The sequence below is a fragment of the Magnolia sinica genome, chromosome 13 (genome assembly GCF_029962835.1).
Source record: "Magnolia sinica isolate HGM2019 chromosome 13, MsV1, whole genome shotgun sequence".
NCBI lineage: Eukaryota > Viridiplantae > Streptophyta > Magnoliopsida > Magnoliales > Magnoliaceae > Magnolia > Magnolia sinica.
This window is the reverse complement of record NC_080585.1, coordinates 48,269,015-48,289,313: the sequence shown is the minus strand read 5'-3', so window position 1 is coordinate 48,289,313 and position 20,299 is coordinate 48,269,015. Positions and strand designations below refer to the sequence as shown.

At 35.7% G+C, this 20,299-nt stretch overlaps 1 protein-coding gene across 2 annotated transcripts in view; it reads right to left on the bottom strand.

The window, feature by feature from the left end:
• Positions 1-20,299, bottom strand: part of LOC131223738 (ethanolamine-phosphate cytidylyltransferase) — a 99,862-nt gene that overhangs the window by 30,733 nt on the left and 48,830 nt on the right. For both annotated transcript variants that reach the window (XM_058219234.1, XM_058219235.1), the window contains exons 4-6: positions 17,315-17,386; positions 13,493-13,560; positions 3,667-3,787 (exon numbers count right to left, since the gene is read on the bottom strand). In XM_058219234.1, the coding sequence (XP_058075217.1) occupies positions 3,667-3,787; positions 13,493-13,560; positions 17,315-17,386 (261 nt within the window). The remainder of the gene's footprint in view (positions 1-3,666; positions 3,788-13,492; positions 13,561-17,314; positions 17,387-20,299) is intronic.

The following is a 20,299-nucleotide window of genomic DNA, read 5'->3' as shown; positions in this document are numbered from 1 at the left end:
ATTGCTTTAGGCATTGCCACATTATTCCAGATTAGCTAAACACCACCGACAAGAAGCAACCAATGTTTTATGTATTGGCATCGCAGCCTGTTGGGATATGGAAACATGCTGGTATAACATGTATTGGGAAATGTGTTGCTGTCAGAGGGAAACATTGGGAAAAGACAGATTTTTTCAATGAAATTTTAGGATATGTTAAAAGAGGTATGATTACATATTTAGAACTCAAAACATTGAAAAAGAAAAGCATGCATAATAAGTTTCCATTTTATAAGGGCCTAAACTTCCATTGTTGGATAAAACTTGATACAATTATCAACTTTTTTAAAAAGAAATTGCTATTGTTACTGAAAAACAAGAGAGTATGGCCAGTCTATAGATCATTCAATTATGGTTTATCATCATATTTTTACAAAAAATGAATTTTTAGTCATTTTTCACTATTTTTAATTTTTTTTGAAAAAAGTTTGCTGAGAAATAGTAAAAGTATGGACAACCCGTAGATTGATCCACAAGCAGTGCCATCTAATTTTCGTACACTCGCATTTTGAATAGATGAAAATGAAAAGATTTTTGTTTGTCCCCAGTTTCTTGTCTTACACCCTTTCCTTAAAAAATACAAGTCTAAAAACCATGCCTTATATATGGATTTCTAACTTGTTTCTACATACTATAGACAAAAGATGAATATAATAGAATTCCAACATGTTTCCGCTCTTGGATCACAATTTCTCCACCCAAATCGAGATTTCTCCCAAAAGAACTCAAAAATCCAGGAATAGTGAACAGTCTATTTCTCCCATGCACTAAAATCATTCTAATTGGAAGATACTAGCTATATGGTATTTGGTCTTTTTTGGTTAAATATGAACCGTTCTATGTATTTCCTCCTCAACCATCTATTTGTTGGCCACCTCTTGAAGGGTTAGGAGTATTACCTACACACTTGGCACGGGTCCTAAGTGTTTAAATGTCCTAAAGTGTTCGGCATGGCAAACTCCAAAAATCCAGGAATAGTGACACTTCAAACAAATGATATTTTAATTAAATAAATAAAATTAACAAATAAAATCAAAACCAAAACAAAACGATGAAGACGTTAGAATGAAATAAGTTAGACAAGAATATTCATCAAGTTCCAATGAAAACCAATTACTTGTAATACAAACTAAGTGCCTGTTTGTTTTGCCAATTACCCCTGTAACGTAAAGGCAATGTGTCATCATTACGATTTTACCACCACAAACCAAACATGAGAATCTTCGGTTAAATGCATATGTATTTAGGAGATAGTAAAAGAATTTGTAATCATTACACCTTTTTCATGGCACTACTGTGAAAATCTTGAATCTAAATAATGATACCAGTTTATTTTGATGATGATTTAACATTAAAGTAATGTAAAGTGTCATCATTGCGATTTTTTTTTTTTTTTTAAAGGTGATAATCTATTAAAACAAGGCTAAAGCCAAATAATACAACAATGTAAAAGAAAAAAGAAGAAAAAGATAGATATTTCCATCATTACGATTTTACTGCCGACAAACCAAACACAGAAATCGGCGGTTAAATACAAATGTGTCAGGAGACAAGTAATTTGTAATCATTGCACATTTTCTTTACATTACTGTACTATTTGGTGAAACAAATAGGCCCTAGCAATAATTGATTAACAAACATTAAAATCATATATAGTCACCTCAAGGAATAGTAGTTTGGTACGAACATTACTCTCGCAAAAAATTAGAGAATCACAACAAAAGGAAAAAAAAAAAGAAGCAAACGGAACAATAAAGCTCGTGCTTGTTTTCTTATGTGGGTCATGGTGCCTATAGTGAAAATTGACCAAAATCCAGAGAGGGAGAGGAAGTCAGTTTCTTGGGAAACAAGAGAATGGGGCAAGCTTGAGGGTTAGAAGTGACGTCAACCGGATGACTTTAGTGTATACTACTTCAGTGTGTGTTTGTGTGTCACTGTGTGTGTGTATTTTATTACTCTTTCCTTTTTGGATTATATTTTGTTTGTTATTGTCTTCTTTATTATATTTCTTTCAAATGAATCCAAAATTCCGTAGGTGAATATCTAAGTTTAAATAACATATATAAATCACTCACCTGCAAACACACACTTCCTTTTTAGGAGGTGGAATACAATGCTCAGCTTGAAAGTTTGTATGGCATAGTTTGGGTTTTCAATTTTTAGGAGTGTGAGCCGATGGTTCAGTGATAGAGACTATTGTACTATATGCCCCAGTGAGTGGCTGGCCCACACAGTAGAGATCTTCTAGATGGAAAACTCCTAACCAGTTAATGCGGAGGCATTTTCACACCGGGCTGTGGGGTGGCCTGTGGGATGCAGGGGCACACTGGGGTGGGTGGCCCACATGACCCATGGATTTGGGGCCCATGTGAGGCGGAGCCCATGGATTTGGGGCCTGGGCTATGAGATAGGGATTAATTTGTCATGCTTTATCAGTTCAAGCTTTTAGAGCAAGTGGTTAATTGTCCTGCATCACCGGTGTTAGTTGTACATTTCTACTCCACTTGGGACGCTTGCACACTCCTCGACACAATGCGGCACTTCAAAATCTGCATGAATTCCACAGACAGTTCCATAATGATGTCATCAAAAAGTGCCCTTGTCATACACTTTTGAGTATATAAATATACATTATCATCTGAGCCTTATCCCAACTAATTGGGAGCTACATGAATCCTGTTTCCCCATTCCACTCTAACATGGACAGTATCCTTGGTTAAACCACATAGTTTCAGGTCCTTTATTACTACCTCTACTCACGTCCTTTTGGGCCTTTCCCTTTCCCTTTTAGAGCATTAAACTTGAACCAACTCACTCCTTCTAACCGGTGTTGTTCATGGTCTCCATTACACATGGCCAAATCATCTAAGTCTGCCTTCCCTCATCTTCTTACCTATTGGTGCTACTACCGAGTTTCCTTAAATGCATTCATTTCTAGTCCTATCCTTACTTGTCTTGCCACTCATCCATCTCAACATCCTCATTTCAGCTATGCTCTATGGTGTACAAACATATTCTTCATGGAGTTTTCCTTTCACCTTTATCAACTTCTTTTGTTATTTGATTTCTTTTTTTGTTTTCTTTTTTCTTTTTGTCAGGACACCTCATCTTATTTCTTCACCTCTTTTTTCTATGTTAAGGGGTAACAGACCTCACATGATTTGTATCTTTGTGAATCTATGTAAAAACTTGGTAAGGGAAACAGTACAGTATCTTAAGACAATGCAGGATGAGAAGATGTCCACTTTCAAGATCTCAAAAACTTAGTCAAGAAAATGGCTAGAGGATTGGAGAAGATGGTTATTTCCATAGGAAGGTAGATTTTCCAAAGTTAAACAAACAATCAACCCATAAGTTTTCTCGATTGGGTTGCCACTGTTGAAAAATATTTCAATTATATGGAGGTTTCGGGCAGGGAGCCGATTGGTCCTTTTGAAGCTCATCAGTCCGTGTGGTGGAAACAACCATAATTGTTCACATTCTAGACATACATGCAGCATGAAAATTTATTACAACCAACCACAAAAATGGTAGAAATAGCAAGAAAATGAATATATACAGTAGAAAAAGAAAGCAAGGAAATCTAACACATAAAATTGCAAGAATCAAAAATAAAAATAAACTAACCATATCCTTTGACACCTCCCGAGGAGCACCAATTATCACCTCATCTACATATCGGCAAGCCAAAACACTCAAGCTTCTCTCATGAAGATTCATAATTGGGCGATGCACACCTCTATAAACACTGCAGGAGTATTCCATAACAAAATCTGAATTATTAATCGATTATAGTTTTTTCACAAGGAAAAGAATGCTATAGATGAATATCTGATACAAAATGATTGCCCAAGCAACAAATAAATAATAGGAGGAAACAATGTTAAAGCTAACACCTATTAACAACAATTAACAATTACTATAGGACACTATTGTTATGTTAATCATCCTCATGAAAACTTAATTAGGTCTGAAAGAAAAACATGGAAAACTTCAATGCAATTCTATAGCTTGAACAAGCTAGTTGGTATTTCAACTTGTATATCATAAATTCGTAATTCATAACTTAGAAACCAAGGGACCCATTTGGATTCAGTCCTGAATTGCAATTGACTTGGCATTTCAGGCAGGCAAAGTATGTATTTGGGGTGGTGCAGAAATCAGGACCTGCATTAGCAGGGGGTTCTGTTTTCCAGCATTTCTGCCCCAAGACTTATTATTGGACAGAGCAAATCATGTCCACAACCAAAAGCAGGATCCCCCATATCAATATATGTAACTCATTATTCCCTTAATCTAGAATCTGAAAATAGAGTATGGTCACTGCCAAGTTGAGAACTGTAGTTCAGATTTTCAACCTGGTTGATGCTTTTTCATGCTGTGATTCACTGATCATTTATTTATCGATCTGGGATTCATGTCAATGACCTGCCGCTAGTCTGAATCAGTGTTTCAAATAGCGCTCTTAGCATAGCTAAATAGCGTAAATCCCATGTAGCATACGCTACAAGGGGCATACGCTACAATGCTTTTTTTAGCTTTGTTTGTTAAAAATGGTGTAAAACTCACATCATGAAAAACCTAAAATGTAAAGCTAAAATCAAACCTTTCTCTGTTTACTTTCACCTAAAATGTTGGTGATCCTTCGTTAAATTTGGTGTGAAACTCACACATTAAAAAACCTTTAAAACTAAACTTAAAAGAGAGGGTTTCGAAAATCCCTCTTTGTATTGATGACATCTGTATTGTAGTTAATACTCTTAATCTGTGGAGTTTTTATTTCTTTTTCATACCTGTGAGTTGTGACTTGTGGTTTCAATTAGACTATTGATTAAAGCGGTTTGCTTAAAAAGTTGTTGATGTGATAATTATTTGACTTGGTTTATAACTTTATACATCTGGATTGGCTTTTGATAAATGATAACTAATAATTTTTTTGAACATACTTGAAAAATGAATAATCTTTTAGGCATATATATATATATATATATATATATATATATATATATATATATATATATATATATATATTGCTTTTTTTCTTACTATTTATCATATTTTTCCTATTTTTAAATTAAAAAATAGAAGTATTGCGGAGCTTACGCTACACGCTACTGCTATTTAAAACCTGCTCTTAATAATTCTTTCACTTTTTTTTTTTTACTTCTCTAATTGAAAGAAAAGGTTCTCCGGGTCAAGTAGTCAACCTACTTCAATCAACTCTGCATGGCAAAATCGTTGGTCTTACATTGTTTTAAACCTTCCTACGATGTGTATGCATAGATGCACATGGTAAGCACTTCAAATGTTTTTTTAATATATCCAATATTTAAATTATCCGCGATGTTATCGAATTATCGCAGACAATATCGATGTCGCTGCACTAGCAACACCGAGACACCAATTTTTCATTTCTCTAGTCTCTACAGAATATCACTAATATTTTTGATTTTATTGAAAAAAAATAGTTATCGTCGAAATTTTCTTCCTACCATTGCAAAGATTTGAAATAAATAAATAAATAATACAGAAAAAAAAAATCTCTCTTACCCTTTTTTTTCCCTCAAGATTTGCCTGCGTGAGTAGCTTTCAACTAGATTTGGTGGGCCAATCGTTGTCGAGAGTGCCAAATTTTCGGCGGTAGGAAAAACCTTGAAAAAAAAAACCCCTTTTCTTTTCTTCGAAGAGAAAAAATTTGAAAGGGAACCCGATTTCGGTGAGATTTAAGGGAATTTGGGTTCGGATTTGAAAAAATAGATAAATTTTTAGAGAGATTTTCAGATTTTTGACGGAAAAATGATCAAAATCACATTATCATTACAGGTTTTCTGGGGAAGACACCCTTGTTTTAAGAGGGAGTGGATTTGATGCGACTGCGGCTTTATAAAAGACAGTGCGGCCCTCACTGTGGAGCCTACCTTGATGTATTTAGTATAAATGCATGTCGTCCATAGGTTTTTCCATGTCATTCTAGGGCAGATCCCAAAAACGAAGCAAATCAAAATCTTCGGTGGACTAAATTCTAACAAAGAGTGGCGGTTGAAGCTCCACCATTAAAAACTTCCTATGGCCCACTGTAATGTTTATTGCCGTCCAAGCTATTAATAAGATCACATAAACCTGGATGAAGGGAAAAGTAGAAATATCAGGTTGATCCAAAACTTTTGTGACCCATGTGAAGGTTTTAATGGCTAATCACCATTGTTTCTTATGTGATGGTCTACCTAAGATTTGAATCTACTTCAGTTTTGGGCTCATGCCCTAAACTGAATTGTAAAAATGGATGGACGGCATGGATATACAATAAATACATCAAGGTGGGCCCCACCATAAGTGTGGCACTGTCTTGGCTCAGGCCTCGTTTGCACCTAATCTACTTTGGTGCCTCCTTACAGCCGCAGAACCTACTTTGTAAGCAGGATTCCGTACGGCCCACCTCGATGTATGCATTGCATCAACGTCATCCATACGTCTTTTATAGCTTATTTTAGGGAATGATCCCAAAAAAGAACCAGATACAAATCTCAAGTGGACAACACCAGAAGAAACAATGGTCATTGAACGACCACCATTAAAAACTTCCTTGGGTCCACCATAATGTTTATTGACCATCCAACCTGTTGATAAGTTCATACAGACTTGGATGAAAGGGAAAACCAAAAAACAAAAACAAAACAAATATCAACTTGATCCAATATTTTGTGGCCCACAAGGTTTTCAACGGTCAATGATCACTGTTTCGACTTTCGCGTGGAGTGGTCCACGTCCACCCCTAAAATAAGGTGGCAAAATAGATGGACAGTGCGGATATACAATGCATACATCGAGGTGGGCTCTACAATCAAGGTCCCACACACATTGTTGGTTCCTTGTCTCAACTTCCCAAATCATTGGTTCCTTGTATCAGCCAAGCCGCGGTCCTTGTTACTAAGGTCCGACTTTATGTGCAACCAGTCGGTGGGCCCTACTATAATGTTTGTGAGAAATCCACTCCATTCGTCCACTTTTCAGAGCATGTTAGGGCAAGATCGCAAAAATCAAGCAGATCCAAAGCTCAAGTGGACCGCACGACATGAAATGGTGTGGATTAAACGTCCACCATTGAAACATTCTTGGGGGCTACAAAAATTTTTGGTCCTTTTCCTGGGGCTAGTATTTTTATGTTCTCAATTCATCTCAATAGGAATGACCCTACGAATGGTATGGATGGGATATAAACATCACGATGGACCCCCAGGGAGGTTTTAATGGTAAGCATTTTCTTGCCCACTTTGTCCTATCATGTGGTCCACTTGAGTTTTGGATCTGTCTAATTTTTAGGCTTGGGCCCTAACATGATTTGGTTAAATGGATGGGCGGAGTGGATTTCTGACAAACTTTATGGTGGATCCCACATACAGGATGTGAGGCCAAGAAGACCCATTTACCCTTATTTGCAAACGAAAAGATTTAAAATAGGAGGTTTATTATACTTCGGCTATATGTAACTCTTAATGGGCAGGCCCTCAAAATTGTACATGTGACATATATTTTATTAAGTAGTTGAATGGAATGAGCAACCCTCTCTAGCTACGTCACCATCCCAATGACAAATTTTTGATGTTTTTTTTATGAAACTAGGACCGTTGGATTTATTCATTTTAATTGTCTAATAAATGTCCACCAATCTCGTACTCAGATAATAACTATTGCATACTAGTTGCATTTGTAATATATAAACTCATTTTGGTTACTAGAGTGTTTCTTATGGCATCGTATGCTTTTTGGGCCCCATTAAATGAAAACTAATTGTATAATGGATTCTTTTTGCAAATTTCTTATTCCTAAATATGTAATATGTGTATTTAGGCATGTCCTGAAGTTTCAATGAAAAAATCCACTGTTTTCCCATGTTTCCCCCTTTTCCTTACAATTCTGGATATTATATCCTTATCTCCGACCAGCGAAACTCGTAGTGATACCGACAACTCAAACACTGCTAGTGTTTGAATTATCTCCAATATTATCATTGCCTCTAGCTTGGCGATACCGATAACACTGGTAGCGATACTAATAACACCAGTAGTATTAGAAATTCCAGTTATCAACAATGCATCGCTAAATATCGCTAACATATTGATATCTCCAATATTTTCAACTGTGTAAATTCCAGGCATTGCTTGTATTGCCAATGTATCAATATCGCCCATGTATCGCCAATATTTTTTACTGTGTTATGACACTTGTATCACATGTGTCTTGGCGATATTTCAATAATATCATCAATGTAGAGATATCATAGAAAGTTTGTTTATTAAAAAAAAAAAAAAAACTATTTCAAAATTTTTTATGGGCACATTGTTGTATGTTGTTTTCAATTTATCATTGCTAATATTGATAGTATCTCAATATTATTGTGATCGCAACATGCTCGATATCAAGGCCACAATCTTTCGTTTTCTTTCCAGTTGTTGATGATTTCTTGGCAAAATATTGTGAGTTGTTGGTATTCTGCAATATCGATGGATGTTTGGATGGAAGGCTGGATGGATGGTTAGATGGGATCAATGGGATGGTTATACTGTTTCTTAAAACAACACATGCTTTTAAGCCCCCATTAAATGGAAGCTTATTGGGTACACATTCTATTTGCAAATTTTTTATTTCTAAATATGCAAATATGTGTATTTTAACATCTCTTGAAGTTTCACTTCTACCATTTTCACATATTTTCCCGCATTTCTGATTATCAGCGATATTATCGATGATATCGATATTGTTTCTATATCCTCGGTTAGCGAAACTTGTAGTGATACTGATACTTATGAACATTGAATACAGCACGATATTTTGCCAAAACCTCTTCATAAAATTGATGTTTACAGTATCAGTATGGATGGATGTATCGGACCATTGGGATATAGAAACAGTATCACATGGGAAATATCGTATGTATTGTGTAATGTATCACTATTTTTAGGAAGCATTGGGAAATTGGTCAAATTTTCCAACGAAACTTCAGGTGATGTTAAAATAAATGTTAAAAAAGACATCATTACACACTTAGAAATCAAAATATCACAAAAAAAAAAAAGAAAAAAAAAAAAACCAAGTGTGCATAATAGGCTTCCTTTGTATAGGGTCCTAAACTATGCATGTCTAACGGAAGTGATGCAATTATATTCAAAATCAGTTCATATTATTTATAAATTTAGGAAGACATGTGAAAACACAAGCAATATATTCAAAAGCCAACGAAGAAGTCGGATTAATTCAAATGATATATATATATATATATATATATATATATATATATATATATATATATATATATATATATATATATATATATATATATATATATATATTTCTTTAACTTCACAAGCACGTGTTATGTACATATACATGAAATAAATAATTCCATACTCCCAAGTACAATTTAAATTGGTGAATTGGGAAATTTTTTGGATTTCCCCCAATTCACAAATTAGAGTGTAATTGATAGTGAGATCAACCAATACTTGCAAACACTTGAAAATTAAGGCTAAATGACAGCTGATCCATATAGATTTTGTGAAAAAAAAAAAAAAATTAATTAAAAGACATTAAAAAATAAAATAAAATAAATCTTTTTCAAAAAATCAAAACCTCTATCAATCTGTAGATAACCTCCAACATGTCCAATGTGATTTTTTTTTATTTTTTATTTTTGTACTCTAATTGCAATTTAAAAGGCTGAAACATGGGAAACAATCGGATTTCCCCAATTCCTACAATTTTCCTAAACCACCAAATCAGACGTTGAAATCCATGATTTTTTTTTTTAATTGACTGAATTTATTAAGAAACCGCCCAAGAGTGGGAAAGGATACAAAAAGCAAAAGAAAAGGAAAAAACCGACAGGCTGAGCAAGGCTACAACGACAAAGATGTCTAGGTCCTTGACCCCAACCGTCCAATTGACGACCCAATGCAGTGCCTTGCAATAAATCCGATGTGTCATTTCTGATTTGTTTTCAAAATAACGCCTGTTTCTCTCTCCCCATATTGCCCACAAGGCCACCATCCCCGTGAGCCACCAAACCACCTTACCTTCTTTGCCAAAACCGCCTTCATGCCCAGATGCCAAAAAGGAGGGGAGCGAGCTAGGCATAACTCAAGAGACATTAAGAGTGGCAAGAGGGCTATCCCAAATGCAAGAACAAATGGCCCAGTGACTTCGCATCCTTCAAGTATAGGATGCATAAGAAAATCAAAATCATGGATGATTGAGCATGCAAAATCATGGATTTCCATCTTAGGTCTATTGAACAATAAAAAAAAATTTCTCCCCGTTTCAAAATCAGGCCCACTTGTCTGATCTCGATTTCCACACAAAAATCTGGTTGTTTCTCCAAAAAAGAAACTGGGTTGATCACAATTACTGTAAGAATGGATTACAAGAAAAGATTCGAGGCAAAATGGGATTTTTTGGGTTTTTGGAGATTTTTTTGAGAAAAAAATGAAAGGTGGTTATTGGTTGGGAAAGTACTGACAATACTATCGAATGTATCATTGATACCAAGTAATATATAGCAGGCAATATTTTGAAAATATTGCATTATATCAACATATCGCTGATACACTACGATATTTGACGATATTTCATGCGATTCCCAGTAGTCCATAGACTTCCGAGCTGTTTCATTTCAGCCAACCTCGATACCAATAGTATTTGCCGATACCATTGATATTGCAAACACTGCATAATAATTTCCCGTACCGTTGATACATGCAGTACATTGTGATACATTGCAATATGTATCCGCAATGCATTGTGATACATTCCCCTACTGGAAACTCCAAAAAAATCACAAAAAAACCTATAAAAACTATTCTTTTAAATACATTTAGTGGAATCTGTTTTTATACTTGTATTGTATGATTTATAAATTATATGAACTCGCTTTGGATATAATTGCATCAGACAACGCATAGTTTAGGATTGTATACAAAGGAAACTTATTGTGCATACTTGTTTTTGTGATTTTTTGAATTCTTAGCATACAATCATGTCTCTTTCAACGTATCCTAAAGTTTTACTGAAAGATTCCATCATTTCCCAATGTTTCCCTCAAACAGCAATACATTCCCTGATACATGTGATATTTCCCATGCAATACCGATATGTTTCCATATCCCGAGTCTATGATACGTGCTTCAATACCGACGTTTAAATAACTAGTTGCAGCCTGTTTGATTCCAGTCCAATTTAGAGAGAGTGCTGGCAAGCGGTAGAAAGTCGATTAAGCCCCCTTAGTGATGGCATTTTCCACTAATTGGATGGTTTAAATTAAACTTTAACAAGTGATCTATGGGAAACCCAGGACCAGCAGACTTTGGAGGTTTGGTCAGAGATAACCAGTGCACAACTATTGTGTAGTTCTCAGGACCTCTGGGCATTGGTGATTACACCGAAGCTAATGTTTCTGCTTCAAAGGGTCAGGTTAGTGGGTAATTGTAACCTAACTCCAATTATCATTGAGGGAGACTCAAGTAATGGGGTCAAATGGATCAAGGAGGTTCTCTTTCCTTAGAAGAGTAGCATAAAAATGGAAGAACCCTCTTGAGTTCGTTGCAGCGATGACTGCATCATTCTCATGTGCACCTCTCAGAGAACTCTAGAGCAAACATCCTTGAAAAGGAGGAAGTGCTTTTGGGGGACCTATCAAGGCTTATCCTTGGTTAGATGATCCTTCTAACAAGGTGTTGCTCCCACTTCGGGACCTGCTCCAAAATCGCACTTTGACTCCCACGTCCTACCAGTTTATACTTGGAACCATTTTGAAACAGACGCTTCCCTGCTCCCGCACCCAAATTTTGTGACGTTTCACTTCACGTTTCGTGCAGCTACAGGACTAGCAATGGGGAGGTAGGTTGCTGTTGTGTCCTTCGGTGATCGGAACCTGTCTACCTGCCCTGTTTCTTTAGTGGTTGGATATGTTGTTGCCTGACTGCTAGTTTTTTTGTTGTCCTTTTCTTTTTTCTTTTTTCTTTTCCTTTCTAATAAAAAGATCCATTCATAAAAATATGTAAATAAAAAGTTCAGCAACAACAACATTTTTAGAAAATTTGTTGAGCCACATCTAATGTTTTGTGTCCGCTTCTAACACTGAAACACATACGAATCCTAAGGTACACAGAGGACACAAATTTGAGGGCATCATACGGACATTTCTTAACTAATTATGATGATCATCACAGAAATGGATAGAAAGAAATCACTCTAACAGAAATGAGATCATAATTACAAAACAAATTTTGATTCACAAAAACAGATCCATAATGGTTTGAAATCACTTTAGGCATTAATTACCAATTTACCATAGAACAATCGATCTAACAAAAACAAGTCTTAAGGGAGAGAGGGAAGCATAATTTGTCACCAAATAATGAAAAAGAAACCTGAAAAGTTCACTTCTATAATATGTTTCATCAGTGGCATATGTCACAACCAAGCACAGGCCTTTATGAATAATGATGCTCCATCAACCCACACCACCTGATTCATTTTCTATGGAAACTGCCTCGATGTGATCTTGAAGATCCATAGAATCTATAGCCACACGATACCTTGACTCCTATGTGAATTTTGAGTGCAGTTCTTTGTGATTTGATTCTCAAGAAAAGGAGACCCAGAATATTAAGAATCAAATCTTCCCTACTAAAGCAGAGGACGAAACTGAGAACTAGAAGTCACTTGTTTGAGAAAACTCACTAAAGCTGACATGTAACTGTGACACAGCATTTCCTCATCAACTGGATACGAAGACGAGGATGCAAAGGCTTGCCAGAAAGAGGATACTAACAAAATTAGAAAAGGAAAAAAGAAAATGACACAAATAGGTGATACTACAAGGGTCTTAGACTAATCTTCACATAGAGCTTTACTCACAGAGAGAATGCTTTCTTCCTTACGCCGATTACAGGATGTGGTATTAAACAATACGCATATAAGCATCTTCAATGTGACATCATCGTCATCATCTTCTAAGCCTTATCCTAACTAATTGAGGTTGGTTATGTGAATCTGGTTCCCATACACCACTCTCGAAATGTTAGAATGTCAGGATTCATGCGAAAAAGTTGTGGCCAAATTTTAACACCGGCCGCCAACCCAACGCAACCCTCCTTGGAATGATTTCTTCATAATAAGTTCATTACGGAATGTGGTACTAAACAAGTAGGCATAGACGTATCATCATAACATCATCTAAGCCTTATCCAACTAATTGGGCTAGGCTACACGAATCTTGTTCCCACATTCCACTCTCAAAATGTCAGATTGTCAAGAGTCGAGTAAAAGTTGTGACCAAATTTTAATGCCAACCGCCACCTGATGCAACCTTCCTTTATCCAGACTTGGTACCAGCAATGTGGTGTTAAACAAGTATGCATATAAGCATAAATCAGAAAAATAAAATGAAGTATCTGACCTGACTGTTTGATCAGTGTGAATCCCAACTAGTAGAAAATCTCCAAGTCCTCGAGCAAGTCTTAGTATCTATGAGTAAAGTGGTAAACATCAGTATAAAGTATGCCTAAGCTTAAGGCAGCCAAAGCCAGTAAAATCAACCCAATAAAACTAAATGTGAAACCAAAAAGGAAAAAAAAAGGTTTGGAACAGCTTAAAGAAATGACGTAAACTAATAATTTAAATTATTTAATAGGGAATGATGCACACAACAAGAAGCGACAAATATCATGAGAGATAAAAGTAGCACTAAGATTAGATTTAACTGGACAATAATGATGATGTTGAAGCAGCTCATCACAATGATAAGGAAATGAAATGAGTAAAAATAATAACCCTAGATGTTGAATTGAAAAGCTACATGACATTTAAATTGTACTCTTTTTCTGATAGTAAACTGGAATTGTGACTGTGACCTATACAAAAGCATTCGCAAGAAGGACAAACACTGCTTGTTTAACTGATCCCATACCACCCGCCCTTTTTGCCATACACCAAATAACTCCTCTTTTAAATATATGGTCATAAAACAGCCTCTGGTTAACATCAGTCAGATTTGACTGTTAAAGGGACCTTTGATGCTTAAATTTAATTCTTGTCCATGTGAAATGGTGTTTTTGCCCCTAACATTATAGAGAGGAAAGAAATTTTCATTTTTGCCCCTATTCAAATTGCCAACATGTTCACATGGTTTTAAGCAAAATTCAACCATTTGTCATATAGGCCCTACCACGGCAAGATGATTCAAACCATCCATGGAATTTGATCTAACCATCCATCCAAGGGAGAGGGTTAGTATTAGGGCTAGGGTTTGGTAAAAAGGTGAACGGGTTTTATAAAAGGGTGAAAGGGTGATGCAGGACAATTAACCACTTATAATAAAAGCTCAAACTGATAGAGCATGGCGAATTAATCCATTTATCTCATAGCCCAGGCCCCAAATCCATGGGTTAGGTCATCGGCTGAACCCTCATCGTGGGCCTCAAATCCATGGGTTCCACCCCCTCGTGGGCCCAAATCCATGGGTTCCGTCTCACATGAGTCACCCACCTCACAAGGGTCCCAATCCATGGGTTATGTGGGCTGCCCATCTCAAGTGTGCCCTTGCATCCCACAGGCCACCCCACTCAAGCCCGGTGTGAAAATGCCCCCGCATTAATGGGTTTTGGTAGAAGGTTAAGGTAATTGAAGGGGTAATTTAGTCATTTTTTAAAATGTTAACTATAGTTAATCTTTCCATCCATTTAACTAACTGCAGGGTGTTGTTTGATCCATTCAGAAAACAAATTATTTGACAATACGGCAAAGGAGGAGTTTATTTGATGTATTGAGGAGGGAGGGTGGTATGTGTCAAAAACTCTAATTTTAAATATGCATCTGATGAAATTTGGGAAAACAGTAAAGGCTACATCTGAGTTAGTTCCAAATATATGTAGTTTCAATGAACAGTTTGAAATTATTGTCGAATTATACGGGTTGGTTGTCCTTTAACCTCTATGATAAAGTTAAAAGCTTTTTTTTTTTTTAGAAGTGATACTTTCATTAAAAGGCAAAAAGCCAATATTTACAAAAGAATATTAGAATCCCGAAAAACCTTACATTACTTGCATCCCGATGGAAGTTGAGACAAACTAATCAACACTATCTCCCATTCTATTACAAACGATTTAGCCCTCCTAAAAACCAAAATCGCTTTCTCACTGTTGTTTTTGAAACATCGACCGTTTCTTTCTAACCATAATGCCCAAAGCCCCGCTAGACAAGTTAATCTCCATGACTTTTTCTCTGACTTCCCAAAAACCCCTCCACGCCAGGATAGTAAAAAATCTTCTATAGTGGCTGGAAGCACCCATAGAACCCCAAAGAGCTGAAAGAAACGACTCCGAACCTCCCTTGCTAAAGGGCAAAGAAGGAACAAATGATTCACTGATTTTGCATCTTGGAGACGAAGAAGATAAACATTCGGAAGACCATATTTCTATTACAAAGATTGCCAATCATTAGCAATGTTTTAAATATCTACGATATCGGCCGATATATCCCACGATATATCTTGTATCCCGCCCGTGCGATACGAAACGCACAAGTAGTGCCGATATATCCCACATTTCGATTCGGTGAGCATTTTCAATTTCGATCCTTTTTTTTAGTTGAAATTATGTTAAATTAGTGTAAAATGGTTACAAATCCATTGGTTCTTCATGTTTTGCATGAAAAATCATAGAGTTGGAGCTTTGATTTCGATATGCATTGGTTCTTCATGTTCTCCATTTTTTTCTTTTTTCTGTAATTTTCCTTCAACCAACTGTCAATTGAGACCAATTTCAAAATATTTAGGAGAATTTGATGAAATTATCATCACACACTCTAATTTCGAAATTTGAGTGTATGTGGTTCGATTTAGGAGAAATTAGGGAAAATTCAAAATTTTTCCAATTTCTCCTAAATTGCTTGCAATGTTGCACTCCAAACATAAAATCAAGCATGAATGAGGACTGATCTACTGATTTGTTAAGTCTTTGTCAATTTTTGAAAAATAAAAATCATTTTTTAATTAAAAAATTATTAAAATATTAATCTTTTTCAAAATTTACCTTCAACCAACTATGAATTGAGACTAATTTCAAAGTATTTAGGAGTGTTTGATGAAATGATCATCATCACATATACTCTAAATGTTATGCATTCAATATGAATATGGCTACATTAGTTCAGTTAGACAATGCATAGCTTAGGACCCTATACAAAGAAAACCTATTATGTGAACTTTTTTTTTGAGATGTTATGATTTAAAAGTGTGTATTAAGGTCTTTTTTAACAATCCATGAAGTTTCATTGAAAATTCAACCATTTTCTCAATGTTTCCTCATGTTTCCCGAAAAGTGAGATAAATTACCCGATACAAACGATATATCCCGTGTGATAACCGATACGTATCTGTATCCCAAGGATGTGATACGGAATGCGATACCGATATTTCGAACACTGCCTTAAAGGAGCCCCGTATTGACAAACATTCGGAAGAACCATAAAGTTAAAGTTATTGGCGTAAATGTTTGACTAAAAGCTCTCAAATTTGAACTTGCATGTGGGGCACTTCATTATGTTGAAAAGGAGATTGATATCTGCACCTGCACTAATTGATCCACACATACCCAGTTTCTCCATTTTCTACTAATGGTCAAAATGGACAATGGGAATACACAAACCGAATCCAAGCGGGTGTAACTAGTAGTACCCTTTTGAAAATAGAATTTGCATGTGCTAAATGTGGTCTAAAACTAAGTGAAATATAAAATAAAATAAAATAAAAAGGCACCTCATATTGAATCAAGTGTTCTAATGGTTTATATAGGGATTTGAAATCCAATTTGTAGAGTATCAATGTGATTGCCTCCGAAGAATTTCTTTCACTTGCTTCCTGGTTTGCAAGGAGAGCTCTATACTTAAACCCATAAAAAGAGTTCTTTCCTCCACCCCACATTGAATGATTTAATGCCCCACCTTTTGGGCTTAATTTCTCAGAGATTCTCTTTAAGGGTTCTTTCTAGACATCAGTCTTACTCTCCCCATATTAGCTCCTTTGGAGCCACTCAAAATTCTACCCATATTCTACCAGCAAAATATGAATCTCAGATATTGGTAGCCTATTCCATAAATCCAGCTATTGAGAATTATCAGTTATCACATTTAATAAGAGTAATGGCAGACTTCAAGACTTCATTACTGGCCCTTCATTTAGCAATCAGTGAGAATTTAATAAGCCTAGATGAAAAGGGCATACCTCAACGTGTCCTGCATGGAAGAGATCAAATGCACCATCTATGTAAACTATACGAGCATCTGGACCTGGCCCCTGCAAGCACAATAGTGAACATTTCAACACCTTGGCACAAGATAAATTCACAAGTATACTAGTGTTTGGACATGTTGAGGTTAGAGTTGATGCCTTTCGTTCGTTGCCAAGGATAAGGTGCTCAAGATGAATCATCAAAAGGAGGAGGCGGATTTTCAAAAAAAAAAAAAAAGAAAAAGATACAGTGGCAGACGATATGATAATTATGAAAGGCTGTTTAATTTATGTGACAACTACATAATCAGTTTATTTTCTTCTTCTTTTTCTTTTATGACAAGCAAATCATTTATTCATTCACTGCTTCCATGTACACAGGTCGGATAGGGGCAATTTAACTTAAATCATTGTGGTCTGGCTTTGGTGATGTCTGAATCAACAAACGCCCAAATCATCATTAGGAAATGGGATGATGTGGGTAAAGGGGAAGAATTCTGTGGAAACTTCGTGATCATTTTGGAAGGAGCGTAACAATAAGAAGTTCCACAACAAGGCTAAGACTTCAAATGAAGTTTCCCAAAAGGAGGAGAGGAAAGCGACTGAAAGGATTTTTGAAGGGGGGTTGTAGATATGAGTCCAGTTTACGTGGGTAAGTATGAATCATCATCACCCTTCCTTGATGCCTTTTTTTTGTCTACCAATAAATAAAAAAAGAAAGAGAAGACAACAGAAAGAAGAAACTTTCATGTTAAAAAACATTGGAACCATTGTTCCAAGTATCAGCAATATTAGCAATAATATCAACCATATTATCAAGCATCACCAATTCGACGATACCAATAACACAAGCAGCATTAGAAATTCCAGGTATTGGCGAATGTATCATGATATCTTCGACCGTATAAATTCCAAATGTCACTTGCATCACCAACATATCAGGTATTGATGTCGCCAAAAACCTATTTATTAAAAAAAATCATTTCAAATTTTTTTTCATGGGTGCATAGTTGTATGATGAAATGCATGTATGTATGTGTGTATATGTATGCATGCATAGATGGATGGATGGATGGATGTAAGCATGAATGGATAAAGAGATGAATGGATGGTTGGTTGGATGGATAGATCATGCATGAGTGTACGTATGTATGTGTCATTGTATGTATGTATGTATGTATGCATGCATGCATGGATGGATGGATCATGCATGTGTGTACACATGTATGTGTCATTGTATGTATGTGTATATCTAGGCATGGATGGTTGGATGGATCATGCATGTGTTGTGTTTTTGTATGTATGTATGTGCATGCGTGCAATGTTTTAAATACCATCATCGCGTAATGTATCGCACCCTTGGGATATGGATAATTATCGGTTATCATATGGGATATATCGGTCGTATCGCGTAATGTATCACTATTGTTGGGAAACATGGGAACATTGGGAAATTGGTCGAATTTTTCAATGAAGCTTTAGGGATTGTCGAAAAAGACATTAATACACACTTAGAAATCAAAACATTACAAAAATTAAAAAAAATTAAAAAAAAAAATGCACATAATAGGGGTTTCCTTTATATGGGGTCCTAATATATGTGCTTTCCAACTGAACCGACGCAAATATATTCAAAGTCTACTCATATAATTTATAAACGTAAGAAGACATGCATGGAAACACAAGCAATGCATTCAAAAGCAAAAGAATAATCACTAGATCAGGTTACATGCATATTTAATTTTTGTATTTTGATACAAAGATTGCAACTGATTTGTGAGAACTTGACCCATCTCCCCAAAATCTCGAAATTGAAGTTCCAAATCCATTAATTTTCATGGAAAACATGAAGAATCATGTATTTGTAACCATTTGACTCTAGTTTAACGTGACTTACAACAAAAACATTGATCAAAAACTGAAAATGCTCACTGGATCGAATAGGTGGGATATATCGGCACTAACTGTGCGTTTCATATCGCACGGGTGGGATACAAGATATATCGTGGGATATATCGGCTGATATCGTTGACATTTAAAACACTGCATGCATGTATGCTTTGGATAGATTGATCCACCATTTTCCCCATGTCAATACGTGCTTTTAGGCCTCCATTACAGGGAAACTTAATATGTACGTTTCCCCGATGTCAATACATGCTTTTAGGCCTCCATTACAGGGAAACTTAGTATGTATGCATCTTTTTTGCTATTATTGGATTCATAAATATACGAATGTGTATTTTAGCATTTGCTGAAGTATCATTGAAAAATTCACCATTTTCCACATGTTTTCCCAATGTTTCCCTGAGTCAGCATTAAATTCTTTTGAGCTGCCATTAAAGGAAAATTTATTATGTATGTCTTTTTTGCAATTATTTGATTCCTAAATATGCAAATATATGTATTTTAGTATCTCCTAAAGTTTCATTGAGAAATTCCACCATTTTCCCTATGTTTCCCTCGATCAACGATACATTTCCAGTTATCGGCAATATCGATACATGTTTCTGTATCCCCAACCAGCAATACATGTAACGATACCGATAATACGAACATTAATTGGAACACATTCCAAGGACACCGCAATGTTACAAGTAGTGATGAGTGATGACCACTCATCCACATGGTATGACACACGAAGTTTTTTATTAAAATAAAAAGGTGAAAATTACTGTAACACACACACACACAGAAGAAGGAACAAGTCAGCTACAGTCGAATATATTGTGTTCAGAAATGCTTTCGTATTGTATTATCAGCAACCAGATAATTAAAGAAAAAAATCATCAAAACATACTGCAAACTAACCAGACTTTGGCACATCATAGGAGCTGAATAGAAGTAAAACCAAAAAATGGCATGTGTTTGAATCTTAGATGAACAACCTGCGACATTGATTCTCGGATGGTATTCTTTCAACATGTATTATGGTGCTTCAAGATTATACATTGAGACTGCTATGCAGGTCAAACTGTT